Source organism: Battus philenor, unplaced genomic scaffold, assembly GCF_028537555.1.
Source record: "Battus philenor isolate CCGP_79_NKW_IND1 unplaced genomic scaffold, ilBatPhil1.0.hap1 SCAF_21, whole genome shotgun sequence".
NCBI lineage: Eukaryota > Metazoa > Arthropoda > Insecta > Lepidoptera > Papilionidae > Battus > Battus philenor.
In genome coordinates, this window is record NW_027181684.1 from 11174563 (window position 1) to 11189673 (window position 15111).

The 15111-nt window shown below is 33.6% G+C and overlaps 2 protein-coding genes across 5 annotated transcripts in view; one reads left to right on the top strand and one right to left on the bottom strand.

The window, feature by feature from the left end:
• Positions 1 to 3419, top strand: part of Hrb27C (Heterogeneous nuclear ribonucleoprotein at 27C) — a 32678-nt gene extending 29259 nt beyond the window's left edge. For 3 of the 4 annotated variants that reach the window (XM_068766406.1, XM_068766407.1, XM_068766408.1), the window contains one exon: positions 2104 to 3419. In XM_068766406.1, coding sequence (XP_068622507.1) covers positions 2104 to 2228 — 125 coding nt within the window. In that variant the 3' untranslated portion in view covers positions 2229 to 3419. Of the gene's footprint in view, positions 1 to 542; positions 629 to 1317; positions 1397 to 2103 lie in introns of all 4 variants that reach the window. The other variant, XM_068766411.1, reaches the window with a different exon arrangement.
• A 3314-nt stretch (positions 3420 to 6733) lies between these two features.
• LOC137923509 (ankyrin repeat domain-containing protein 29-like) overlaps positions 6734 to 15111 on the bottom strand; it is a 31628-nt gene continuing 23250 nt past the window's right edge. Inside the window, exons 9-11 of the mRNA XM_068766769.1 lie at positions 11423 to 11557; positions 7391 to 7463; positions 6734 to 6803 (exon numbers count right to left, since the gene is read on the bottom strand). Of these exons, the coding sequence (XP_068622870.1) occupies positions 6781 to 6803; positions 7391 to 7463; positions 11423 to 11557 (231 nt within the window). The 3' untranslated portion in view covers positions 6734 to 6780. The remainder of the gene's footprint in view (positions 6804 to 7390; positions 7464 to 11422; positions 11558 to 15111) is intronic.

Below are 15111 nucleotides of genomic sequence, written 5' to 3' on the forward strand. Positions count from 1 at the left end.
TTTTATATAGAATCTAAAACCAGATTCAGTTCAATCGGGGGAGTTCCCCTGTAATCACTGCCTTGAACTTCTTCCGAACTTGCCCCGATCTAAAAAGAATTCACGACCTACTCAATCGGGTTTATTTTGTGGTCGCAATATTCTTGATATAGTAGTATAGCAATTCATTCCCGAGCATTAATTAGAAATCCTTCACGTTATAATATGATTTTTAAAGTTATTTTATTGGTCAATAAACTTAATTTTAATTTATAAGCTTACTTCAGTGCTAAACTTAGAAACATCGCTAGTTAACATGAAAAAACACGTGATTTGTTTTAACGAGATTCCTAAATTTATTTCAAATTAGACATGGCATGGGAATGTATTGTAATTACTGTCCACAAGACCTAATAAGAGCAACTAATGTTGCTTTATCCTAGTATATATCAGTCGACTGCTGGACATAGGTTAACACTCTACTTTTCAGATTACTCTTCTTATGATTAGATGTTATTTCCTAATTTTACATACGTAGATTGTAACCGTATTCCTTGCATTAGAGGGTGATGGTGTAGGAAGCAACGCCGGCAGTCCTAAATACCCGCAGATTCCGCAGATGAACGACGCCATTGGGGCACCGCCACAGGTTAAACACAAACGTTATCTGTACATCAACAGCATCCTTTATAGTTCTCTCATCTCTCTACCAAAAGCCCATTTACCTGCAAAGAGAGTTTGCAATATACTTTGGAGATGCTTCCAGAATTTTTTTCTCATAAACAACTTTTAAAGTAAGACGATCTTAAAATTTTATCTGCAAAGTAGCAGTAGTTTTAGTAGACGAACCATTTTTGCGGACCCTCGTTATTTTTTGGTACGCCAATATAGACTTCAGAATGTCCACCTGGACCACTGTGAACTAGGCTTTGTAATATTGATTTAGCACCAGTAAATTTTGTATTAAAGATATATGAAGTTTTCTCTTTATTAACGCCTTTGAGTGGAATTGTAGATTCTCATTGCAGTAATGCTCCGTATGACACGGTAGATGTGAATAGATGTATCGTCTGATCGTATCTAATGCGATATGTGCCAATGATTTGCTTAAAGTTTTAAAGGATTTTAAATTGAATATAAAAAAAGCTTTGGAAATACTTTCGCCATTAAAGCGAATTATGTGCGTTTTATGAAAATCAAAGCTATAATTGAAATAGGAATATAATTGAATAGGGATTAGTATATTAAATGATATGTTAGCATTTATCTAAATGCATATTTGTGTTCTCAATGTCATTTATAGTTTGTGTTAGCTCTTGACTTGGCATGTACCGACAGGTTCCATTGATGTACTGCGGCATGGTGTCACCGCAGCCGTCCTTTTGTAACGTTTCCGATATGTCCGCATCGGCGTCAGGTTTATATTCAATATTAACATCTATACTCATGTAGTTGAAATTGTACTGTCATTCTTGTTTTTTACATGGTATCGTGTGTGTCATTAGTGAAACTAGTTATCTGTAAGTCATGTGGCCCTCCAATTAATAGGGTTACATATATCAATTAAAAATCATTATTTTAACCATTTAGTATTAGATAACTAAGCATTTTATTGAATCGTGACGTTAGTCTAGAGGAGAAATGTGTTGGTGGTGAAGTATCGTGTAAGTCGATGTTTCTTTTGTGTGTTCTCCAAGTGATCGTTTGCAATACTATTATAACTACATATATCAATTGTTTTAAAAAAGATCTAGAAGCTATTGCGATTATTGTCTTAGGCGTCAATCCTTAAAAAGTTCAAATGGCGGATTACAACTCGGAAGCCTTGTCCCTATAGTGGGAATATTAAATATACTAAAGAGTATTTATCTATTACAATATATTTTTAAAAAAATATATTGAAAGGTATTACGTAGAGTACATCTCGTACGTACTATGTAGGCGTGTCAGTAAATTGTTAAGGTTCGAGAGGCGGGTTAGAGCCTAAACTAATTGCTAATTGTCACTAGAGCGGCGAAGCAGGTGGCGTGTGGTGCGGTAAGTATACAAATTTATATTTCTTTCTATATATTCTTTATAATGCTTCTTTTACTTTATATGTCTATAATAAATTAATGAACGTAGGTGATGACTATGAATATACCGGTGGATCCGGAGATGGGTACCAGCGGTCATCAAAGCGGAGCTACCACGGGTCGTCATCAGGCGGAACAGCTTCAGCGCCTTCCTACCATCCCTATCGGCGCTAATGAGTGACGCTACGCCAACTCCTCGTTCCTATGCCATCCTGGTATTTTTTACTTTCCTTTCGGTTCTGTCCATTCATTCCGTCACTATTGAAGTTCAGTTCATCTATCTAGTTCTATAGCGCCATATGTGTAAATATGACGGAAATATTGACGATCAGACTAATTTTTAAAGAACCGACATATCAATATTTGTATAATAGTTTTTTGTACTCTCGTAATCATTGAGTTTGTAAATTGTTTTTTTTTTTTGGGCGCGAGCGTTATAAGAGAAATCTAATCTTTAAATGTTAAAAGTAAAAAGAGAATTGGAAATGTTTGACATGATTCTAAAAGTACTTGTTATCTGGATTCTTATAAACTCGTTCCCGTATATAAGTTAGTATCATAGATTTTTCTTTTAGATGTTTTTCTTGTGATTTGGATGAAAGTTCCGATGGCTTTGGGAACTTAAATTAAAAGTTGTAACAAACTTATCTTACAGACCAGTATAGACATTAATTTTTATTGCAAATACTAAAAGGTATGACTGTTGCAAGTTTGAACTCGTACGATTTAGGTTAACACCTTCCGTCGTTTACTCTTAAATTTTTATAAGTATATTCTTAATTTTTTACGATACGGTAAATAAATTTGTAACTATTTGCCTACCCATTTCTATTAATTATAGATTAGTATAGTACTGTGACGTCTGTAGTACATATCGAAGAATATTTTTTATATAATTTTAATGTCGTATACAAAGTTTCGTGTCTTGAGAAGGCGTTTTTACTATAGCTTCTTGTCAACCTCGCCGGAACCTTTTGCCCTCGCACAGACGATGTTTCTGTGGACAACTTTTCAAAGATTGCATTGGCTCTAGTGGATTTAACTAAATTCCATAGAGAACAATAGAGGTAATATTTACTAGTTATTAAAACATTAATTAGTTTATGGGTAGTCGCTGGCACGCAGAATAATATAAAAGTAAAAATTTCTAAATAAAAGGTACTTCTTCGGATAGGTTGACATTTTAACGATCTGGTCGTTATGCTAAGAAAATTTTAAAAATCCACAAGTAATGTATTTTTTTAAAAAGTACACGGACCTCAGATGTTTACATAAAATTATTGTTATTGATTAAAATTAACTAAAGGAGTCAGTTAAGTTTTAGAAACAAATTATTTGGACATTTGGGACGAAATTGACTTTTTTTTTAAATTTAAAGTTCCTGTAAAACGACGATTTCATGTCCGCTAATCTTCATGTGAACAACAGTTCCTTTTGAGCGATTGACAACCTTATTGATTATTGTACAGACTACTTTTTTACTTGCCCCCAATTCCACTTGCAATTTTGTGGTATGCGATCCTCTTTGTTCACATTGACATGTGGTTTTTGTTTACTTAAATAAATGTACTAATAAATTTAAGTTTTATTTAAATTTAAGCGTATGCTTCCCGTGTACCCTCTCCCAAAAATAATATCTAGTCTAGTGATTTATACTAATATTAACTTTAATTTAGTCAGCCTGTGTATTTTTTAAATAATTTTATTATATTTTTGAATATTTTTCTCATTAAATTGAGACTAGACTTCGATTATGTTTAACTCGTATTAAATTAAATAAAGATGGGTAAGAAGAAATTAAATTACTAAGACGAGATATGTGATAAATATAATTAAAACATAGATTTAGCATTAACAGAAGGGAATGACATGTACGTTGCATATTTCTTGGTACTATTTAAATTTAAAGATGCACAAAGATAAAATAGAACGCTAGGAAAATATTACTTACTTTAGATATATCTAGTTATATTACTAGGCTCTAAAATTAAGAGATCTGTAGGGCACGGAGATTGTAATCTAAACACTTTAAATGTCTAACCATAGAGTAATAAACGTCCATAGACTATCATTATGTTTGTAAGTTATTTGCCATTAAATATAAAGATTTGTGGTTAGATAAGTTTATACGATAAATTCTTATGTAGTATTGATTGATCGTAATAAAAATTGTGTAAAGTTTCATTTTAAATTATTTCTAAATATATACGCTTACCATAGGCATTTAAGATAACTTGTAAACTTTTGTACCGACGGACAGATAAATTGAATTTGACACATTTTCATCTTATATATGTACACTTAATTTATTATTTTAAAAATTGTCATGAGCATCGATATTTTAAATAGCGCTAGAACGAGAAGCAGTGCGGAGTGACGCAGGGAGTTCGAGGTAAGGCACTAGGATAGAAAGTAGGTTCCACTTTATAACACTGCTATCGAGGAGTATATAGCGTATGACGTCCAACTGCAACGTGGCCTATCTTGTTAAAGTCGATAGATGGCGCTAAATCAATGTTCAGCAGCGAATGTTCTACGGCTGAAAAAGAGAATAAACTTTATAATAATAAAAATGTTAAATATATAAAGAAGTGTAAATATACATCTAAGTAGCTCCGGAAATCAGCTATACTTATAGGCGCACCAATTCACCTTGTAACTAGTTTTGGTTTGAAGTTTGATTATTCCAGCCAAAACGCAAAAAGTGATATTTTAGGTTTATGAAAAAAAAATATTTCCACATTGTTCTATTGGTAAATTGTTATTACATAGGAAACGAGACAAGCAGAGATTTCATAAAGAGTAAGTTATAGATATATGGACCTCCCAAAAAACTGATCCGTCTCATGAATATACAATACGATTTAATAAATTGCTGCAATCTTATTCAATATTTGTAGTCGCCAAATGTCAATGCAAGAATTGATATTCTATACAACTCTACGTACAAGCCCTACGTATATACCCGCAAACATAATTGCACTGTGATTTGAATTATTCCAGCAATTGAACGAACGATTATTTGGTTGTATAAAGATTAGATATTTACCATGATCTCTCCAAACAAAATGTTTAAAAACATACGACGCGTAACAATACTGATAATCGCACATAAATCATAGATAAATAATTATTAAAAAGAATCAAAGTAATTATTACCTAACGTTTTAAAGTTCGATTTAGTTATGTAGTTAGATCTTACGATTATTATACATATATACCAAAACTTAAAATGATACAAGAATTGTTTTTAAAATATCAAGTCGTTTTGAAATCTCATTTAAACATTCGTGATAATACGATTGATGGCGTCGGGCGTACGGGCTGCACGGAGGGCCGATTTCATGGTTCGTTATACGAGTTTCGCCTGGAGGTGCAGTTGACACATTCGCAGGGCCGTTGCGGCATTTCGTATGGCACATGAGCTTGCGCCGCTCTATAGCACAGCTCCCTGTAGCGGGCACATCCTGTAAAATTATTAAGTAAATTTATTTTACTTGATCTTCATTCACTGTATGGCATTGACCTCTCCCCAAAGATGGCAACAATAACTGGTGTTGTGTTGCCTGCATTTAGCTACTTTCCGCGACTTTGACTAAATTGCACCGTCAACGTATCTCGTATAACAGGTGCACCAAACTTTATCTATAGAGGAAAGAACGAATTCTGTTATCCTTACTGACTTCGCTTTCAGTTCCTTAGAATCACTTTTCGGAATATAACGAATTTTGAATAACTGAGTTAAAATGGCGGAAACTGTTTTCTTAGTAAGTAGTGTTTATAGGTGGTTAGTGGATATAGGTTGAAAAGCTTTAAAGGGCTGTATAGCTCATCTGTTAGTAAAAAGTTTTAAAAGTTTGTATAACTATTCTCCGATCATTGTATAAAGTAATCACTGGAATATGTTACTTTATTTTTTTTTGTAATTGGAATACGGCCGAGATCAACAACTTCCAAGAGCGCAGTCTGCAGGTACAGATATGAAAAATAACTAATGTTATTATATTTTGAAAACTCTTTCTTTGTTACATTATTAACTTATTGATTATTTTTGTAACTACTGATTTGTGGATAAGATGTACCATACGACAATTTACTGCAATTGAACACATTTACCCCTTTTAAGCTCTTACCCGTATATCCAATCATTCTGTATAAAAATTTAAAAACTATCTGGCCATACGCAATAAAAAATATCCCGTCATGCTAGAGAGTGATTTACAGAGTTCTTAAATACGAGTTTATTAAGCAGCAATTTCGTTAGTTAGTAATAAAAATGGATGACCTAACAATTACTGATTTTAATAAGACACTATTTATACAAAGCCTTATAGTAGACCATAGCACGAAGGGAATGTTTTCTACGGGCATGCAGAAGTAAACGGTAAGTGGTGTCAAAAGTGATAAGTAGTGATTTTTTGTTTAATTCTTAGTTCCAATCTGGTGAAATAGTAGTACCCGTGCCAAGGTATCTTGGGTAGTCCTTGTGCTTCGCTACCTTAAAAGAGGTCTAAGGCTAAGCGCCCTGCCACTTTGAACCCGAGCAATCTGTAAATGTCACTTGTGCAACAGTATCAAAAAAATACTGAGTTGAAAGGAAACCCCAATACTAGTTTGATATCAATCGTTGTACTACTCTGATATTACCAGTCGGCGGTAGAGCCAGACGAGTGTCTGCCGCAAACCCTCGCTGGGCCAGTCGATCTAGCAGAGTTGTGGCCGACCATCACCGTTCATCGCCGTCTGTGCCTTTGAAGAGATAATAAAAAATATATTATTTGGTCTTATTATTATTAGACAATATTGGTTGAGACGAAAACAGTGTGCTTTATGGTAAGAAGAGAACATTGTTGTTTATTCCCCCTTTTCAACCGCACTGATACCAACAACCGCGTAATTGAAAGAAAGAAATGATTGTAGCTGGAGTCAAAAGTTTAAAATAAAAGGTGTTTGCACATGGTTTCGAAAGGTTTGTACGTAACACGTAAATCTGTAACTACCATGGATTCATTGTCGATTTCTAAATTGAATCTTACATTAAATTACAAGATAATTATTATGACATTTTTCCACTCAACACTTATAATTTTTAAAAATATTGTTTAATATATTTTTAAGTTTCATGTATAATTTCATTGTACCGTGGAAACGGCAGATGTAGCATTTACTCCGTAAAAATTCATTCACACCTTCTATTATATTATAACTTGACGAATACCGTCTAGCTGGATTGTTCAGTTTTATGTTTAAAACAGCATAAGTGAACACGTGTTGTTAAATTCACTAGAATAATCCATGAAGCGGATCATAAAAACGAATGAATAATGTTAGAATACCTTCACTTGGAGCGGGTGAATGACCTCCAGATTTATCGTCAGTGCGTGGCGTGGCCGATCCGTCGGAATGATCCTGTGGAAATAATATGTTACAAATCACAAATGCTAAAAAGTAATTTAGTATTAGTTTTCAATTGTCTGTCATATCATTAAGTATTTTATTAAAGAATTAAAGGTAGGTGCCAGGACTAGGTACACAAAATAAAAAATTTAGACCATGACATAATAACTAAAAGCGTTTCTAAGGGCAAGTTGTTGTTTCCAAAGTATAAAAACCAAAGAAAAAAAATTAAAATATCATTACGAGATGTAATTAGTCACAAATAAAAATCAAGTCATAATATAAGAACGTACTTTAATAAATTAAAAAACCGATTTTACCGTTTATATAAGAAAGATCCGTATTTCAACCTATAATCTTGACGTCCATTTCTGATTTTGATACATACATTGATGGGACCTGACTGTAGACTAGGGAGATTGGGAAGCCATTAATGTACACAAATTATATTTATCATTTTAGTCTTAGGATGTCCACTGCTGGACATGGGCTTCACCTCACACTTTCCAATAAGACTGATCAAAACGTTTTTCGACGACCTAATATATACTATGGTACACTGAAAACCTTAATGAGATTAAAATAAAGAGTTCCAAACACGTCTGTTTTGGTTGTCGCTGGAAACGCGATATATATTCATTAAACTCTTAAATGCAAAAAATTATAATAACAAGGTAATATTCGAAACTGCGCATATGAAAATGTTCCCGGTGAAAGCAAGTTTATAACTATCCAGCTTGCCTCCCTTTACAAACGCAGTCTAAACAACTTGAATGAAAGCTTAATAAATATCGCTCCGTCGCACGCTGGAAACTTCATGTCCCGGATTATTGTACTTACGCGGTGGAGCGACGACTAAACAAGGGGATTTGTGAACACAAAAGAAGGTACAAAGCGAGTTAAATTGCTGTTTTTAGTTTAATACACATTCGTCGACTTAATTTTTTTTTAAATGCTACAATAAAGGCATATATTAGACTACAATTAAATTAAATGTATTCGATGGTGCACGAACAGAGATTGCCATTGTGCAACCATTGCATATTTGTATATAGCCTTTTTATAATATATGCCCACTGCAAGGCATATGCCTTTCCCAAAGATGGTCGGTCATGCGCTGCTAATGTCGAGCGAATTTATGGGACTTTATCTAAGTCCTCAGTCCACTTACTAGAGGGCCTACCTATGCTTCGTCTACAGGCTCGCGGTGGTCGCTTAATAATCTTTGGGCCTCAACGGCTGTCGGTGGAACGAGCGTTATGCCCCGCCCACTGCTACTGCCGAGGATCAATTCTTTGACCTTATTCATAGATAAATAAACCAAAGGATCTTTTTTTGAAGTCTACGTGGGCACAAGCGTTATACTTTGTTGTTTCACTCACTCATTTTTTAAAATTTTATTTACTAATCTTAATTTGTGATATATGGTAACACTTAACCTAGCGTTATTTTAGCAGACTGTTCATAACTTATTTTTAACAATAATAATTAATATCGACTACCAAAATTATAATGAGTTCAACAAATTTAAAGAATAACCATGTAAATTGTTAATAATTTTAGTTTTGGTGTGTTTGTATAGATTACCGTAATTAGCCAAATGAAATGGATTCTTATGCTTACGTTTGTTTTTGAACTACAGACACGACAGTTGCACTTATTGATATGTTAATGAAAATGAGTTTTTTATGAAATCAATATGTTGGTAAATATTTATTTATTTGGCATGCTACGGTATAGATTTCAGTATCAATGTAATTTAGCTTTAGATTTTTATATAAAATCTTTTATGTAACGATGATCATAGATCTCATTTAAAGCACTTTTATTTACAATTTAAAACACAAATAAGCGCACAACTTTGTAAGCTCCGAGACTCCCCGAGGCCGATGTATGTAATAGCATTGCACGGCTACAGTCACTAACTTCATTCTGAATTAAAAAGTACACAATTTTTTTACATCATACGTAATTATGATTTAAGGTAAAGCAGTAGTTGAATAAATTAAAACAAACATGTTTGTGTTTCTTTTTAAACCACAAAGGAATGGATGTCAAGTGAATAATATGTGTTTCATACAAATGTGATACCAAGTGTCAAAGGCATAGACTTAAAACTGATATTTATAATAACATACACTGTAATAAAAATAACTAAATATAAAGCATAAGTTAATCTGAAAACTAAAGCACGACTCAATTTGAAGTACCCGAGGTCAACTCTTGCGTTATAACAAAATTGTAAGTCTCTCATCCCCTCTATTCTTCTAACTTCGAGGAATGAAAAAAAATCTTCGCGAGGAAAACACTCAACTTTCCCGGAGTAATTTTATATTTAAACTCATATACTTGTTACACGCAAGTTGTTCTTTAAAACTTAAATTGCTTCAACTTTTCTAATATTAACTGAGCTAATTTCAAAGATTTATGTTAAAAAATTGTAATTCCGAACCGATGGATGTGAATTACAAATACATAATCTCGGATGAAATATCTGAAGACGAAGATCTTTGCTAGTATGTGATGTCGGTGATGATGTATGGATCTGAGACGTAGTTGTTTAGGGTGGGCCATAGGACATAGGTCTTGGGAAATCGCTGGATGCGGGCAGCACAAGATCGATCATTGTAGCCATTTTTAGGAAGGCCTATGCCCTAAAGTGAGTGTCTTTTGGCTCACAAGATGATTATTATATATTAAAAGCATTGACATAAACAACATTTTATGAGACCAAGACCGTTGCCCACAAGTGATGAAAAAAAACTTCCGACTAGTCTAAAGGGGCCAAGTAATGTAATAATAAATCAAATAAGGGAGAAATTTGTCAAAAAAAAATAAAAAAAATTTCAGTTCAAAAAATAAATATGTGACATTAATTACAGGTTCTTTTACGACTGTCGCTCCGGCAATTCTTCTAAGCGTTACATATTTGTTTAGCTCACCAACAACAAACTTTTATTGAAATTTTTATACGTCTTTTCGTATATTTTTTACAAATTATAAAAAAGTATTAAATGCGTTTTATACAGTCCTAATAGTTTTCTTTTATTATATATTTATTTATTTCGTGTTTTATCATTTCAAATACAGGACGTTAATGGAGTTTGTAAGCGGAGGAAGACCATTTGGAAGCGGTCAGCAACCAGCGTCATTTAGCGATCTTAACAAGGCTGTCTATCCACCTCCTGGATGGGCTGCTCCGTGGTCGCTACACCAGAACCTTAAGGCTCTAGCGGCCATCCGACTAATGCGCTATGTAGCCTGCCCACGACCACTTCAAAATTGTATTAAATAAATATTAATGTTAATTCATTTTTGTTTTATTTAATTTTAAGCCTTCGTTGATTTCAAGTCCCGTAAGTATATAACTCTCTTTTGCTTTTTTTTTGTTACATCATATTTACTTTTTATTTCAATACATTTAAATATAATATATAGAAGTCATGTTAATTAGTTCTGAAAAGCTGTTTTAATTTAATTTAATATTCTTTATTGTACACGCTAGAAAATATATACATAGTTTCATAATAATAAAGAAAAAAGTACAATAGGTGGTTTTATCAGGCGAAGCAATCTCTACCAGACAACCATAATATTATTTTATTGTAATACATAATATAATATAATAATTGGTATAAAGTGACTACTGCAATAAAGAATATAAAAAAGAAAAGAACTTGAACTACTGTCTGTAACTGTACTAAAAACGAGTAGACATTTGCAAAAATATAACGCAACTCTATTTTTTTATCCTTTTAAATTGGGGCAACATAATAATGTAGAATTTTTGAAACATGTTATTTTTAAAAGTAACAAAAAGCAATGTTGTTAGAGATAACAAAAGGTGGTTTTCTTGAACGAATTATGTATTCGAAAACTGGACGAAAATATTGTATCATTCCAAAATAAATTTGTAATAAAATATGAAGTATTTTTTTTCGTATTTTTTTTAAATAGTTTAAAATATTAACCTGATGAAGGTCAACGTTCGCGGTGGCCGTAAGCAAATCTAGAATAGCAGAGAAGGAACCTCTCGCCGCTCGCCGAAAACCTTCAGGAGGCGACTCTGCAGCTCCACCAGCTACGCTGACCGGTGACTGGGACCACTAAAACAATAAGTATAGGTTATAAAGACGTATTGCAAGTGTCCAGTAGTTGACGTCGTGCGGCTGAAATTATGATCGTAAGAATCCTATAATTATATTAATCCATGTTTTCCACGTATACATCTTAATAAATAATTAGGAGAAGAGAGATTCTCTATCCTGAATTAAATTAAACAGTGTTTTGTGAAGTAGCCACGTGACTGTTCTGTACAAAACGCTATCATGGAATTTGAAAACATTTACATGGTTATTTATACATATGTTGAAATAATAACAGTTGTGCAGCGTGTATAAGTGTCTCGTTGTGGCAACGTTTGTCAATTCGTGTCATTTTTTTTAACGGAGTCCCCATTTTGAGGTCCTCACGTTCCCCTATTTTGAAACTATTACACACGAGTTTTTCATCACACTTTTTACTACGTATTCTCTTCTCTAGTCCTTCACAATTTCTACCACTACATCCTCTTTCAGTCTTTACATAGTCTTCCTTTCTCTTTCCTTTCGTTCACAATTCTTCTGTTGCGCTTTAGGCGGTTACTCGAAGTCCGTCGTCTACAAGACGATTATTCTCTCTTCAGTTGGTAAGATTTATGTAGATTAAAGTACGTCTACTCCAAATATATCAGAAACTTTTCAGTGAAGAACTTATTTTTAAACTAAAAATAAAGCAATCATTTTTATCAAAAATCATTCAAAAAATAATCACCGCAAAAACGCGCTTGAGTTCTTTTTTTTTATTTATCAATTTTCGTGTTGAAATATTCAATCACAGTTAGTCAAAAAGGTAAGACTATTTCATTAATAACGACAAGCTTTTAATTTTTATTCTACATGTGATTTGATTAGCTCCCTATAGATTTTTATCATTGTTCGATAAAAACCAATTCAGTGGTGTTAATTAGCATGATCTCGGGGCGGGTAATTGAATTTCGGTGTTGGATTCCGTGAAATTAGGCGCTGGAAATCTGATTTGATTATATATTGTTTTAAAAGGTGTGATTCACGTACACAAAACGATTTGTAAAAGTTAGAAGAATCGGTTATTGCTTCTAAGAAATAAGATTCTTAAAAAATCGTTTATTTAACTGTCTTGTTTTCTAGATTAGTTATAAACGTTTAGATATAAGGTAGCGTAATTATAACCGGGGCCGTATACGCCTGCAATCATCACCATGTCAGCTGATAGATTCCCTCAGCAAGGCATAGGTATTCCCCCAAAGATCGCCACTATGACCCGTCTTGCGCTGCTCACATCCGGCGATTTCCCGCGACCTGGATTATGTTATTGGTCCACTAAGTGGGGTGCTTACCCATGCCGCGTTTACCAGTTCTTGGCCGCCACATAAATACAGTGTACAACAATAGGCAACATATTTAAATTTGTACTTTCTTAAAGGAAATTATTGTTAATTTAGATTTTGTATTATCGTTGGCGAGAAAAATACATGTTTTTTTTATTTTAAATAGGCACGCGTTGTTTAATTTTCAAGTTGATTGTACAAGGCGCTTAAAAATTATAACAAAATTATATTAAATTTCTTTTAAGTTTAGCCTTAACTTTAAAACTCATGAAAATTATATTGTTTGATGTTTTCCTCACTCAAAATTAATTTTGATACGTATTCTAACATTTTTTGAATATTACTTTTTTAAATTTAGGCTCTTTCACTTAATGTCACATTCCTAATGACACGTTGCGCAATCTTAGTTGGAATAGCGTGTTAGTGTGTGCTATAAAGAAAACAAAATTCTTTACGAAAACCAGTACATAAACACTATATCAACATTATTATTGTTCGGGTATTGTCGCGCGTGACAGTCCACGTCTGTGTCCCTTTGAGGGGACCCTTGAGTAGTCATGTCCGTCGTATATCTGCCGAACCAATATAGGATCTCGCCGGCCTTACAATCCGGTAAAATAGTGCTAAGTAAAAGCTCGAGGCAAGGCTTTGTAGGGAGCCCTCGTGTTTCGCCACCTTAAAAAAGGTTTTATGCTAAGCATACTCTGCGCCCTGACATTTTGAAACAGCGGAATCAGCAAATGCTACAACAAGTCCGGTCCAAAAAAAAAACAATTTTTCAGCCATAAGATATCCGCCATTTTTATCGGTACTAAAATAGTTAAGATCTACTTATTAAATATGTTTAAAACTAAACTTAAATATGCGTTTTACAAATAATACTCAAAATAACAGATACAAACCAAAACTAAATACATTAATTGGTCGTACGTCTGGTAAATCGACGTACTTCATTAAATGTACAGAGTAATGTAGGTCTATTCAAAGCCCGTTCGGAGTAATGAGGCCGCCGTAATTTGCGGCGCGGTTATTTTGCCATTAATATATTCGGAGCATTTAAAATTTTATGGAAATATTAAATTAATTACAAGAAACGCTTTTTAAATTAATTGTGATTTAATTTAACTACATACGCAGAATATCATAAACCAAATATGAGGTAGGAGTTACATTACGTCATCGTCAGCGGCGCATCGAAGAGGGGAATTCCACTGAAATATAATTTCTTTTAAACATCGGGAAAAAGAGAGCACTTGATAATACTGCTCGACTTGTGATTGGCTGACGATTTTGATTGCATAAATTTTATTTTCATAGTTTTAAATTGGCATAAATATGGTCTAAGAATGAAGAATAAACACACTTGTAATTCGGATGTCGTGTTGTTATTACCTCTAAAACCTAGCTCTAGGAAGAATCTCACAATATCAACAAATTTTGGTAAACCTTCTGCAAAGAGGATGTTTTGAAATTGAGAACACATCAAGTCTTAAGACAGTAGAATACGTGTAAAAAACTAAAGGATTCAAACGACCAAACCACTGAAAGTGAGTCTAAAGATTATTAAAAAAAAAATAAACCTGAATAAAATTGGTCTCTTCTACGTTTACCATTACCACACAAGTAAATGGTCAACATCATATCAGTTTATAAACGTTGTAAGACATAGGCCTCCCCCAAAGATTGTTACGATAATCAATCTTGCACTGCGTACTTCTCTTGGCCTAGTAGAGGGTTTTTCGACGTCGCGTCTATCAAATCGTGGTTGCCATTAGAAAACCTTCCGGTCATACGACCGACGGTTGCACAAACGATGGGTTCAACCCAATGCCACTTTAGACGTGCAAATAATTGGCATAAAATAATATAACAAAAATTATATACGTTGAATTTTTTTAGATCGAATGTAACGTAAGTAAATATTTCAGAGAGACTAAACTTTCCGTGTAAAGCAGCGCACGCGGAGCAATAGCGTGATTCTGTGATGAAATTTACACGAGGGCTGAGGGTCGACGCCGCCATGCATTATTGAGTAGCGAACACGTGCGTTGAGCCAACAGTCGGACGCCAATGTTCCGTTTGTTTTGATCCTCCCTTTAATATCGCATCTGCATATGCTTAACCCTCAACGAGATGCTGAATAAATGTTGTTTACGGAACCCGTTTTACGTTCAATCGATAGAATACAATCGAACCCAAATGAAAAACACCAATAAAGAAATCAAATAGATCAGATTTTTATATTATAGATAT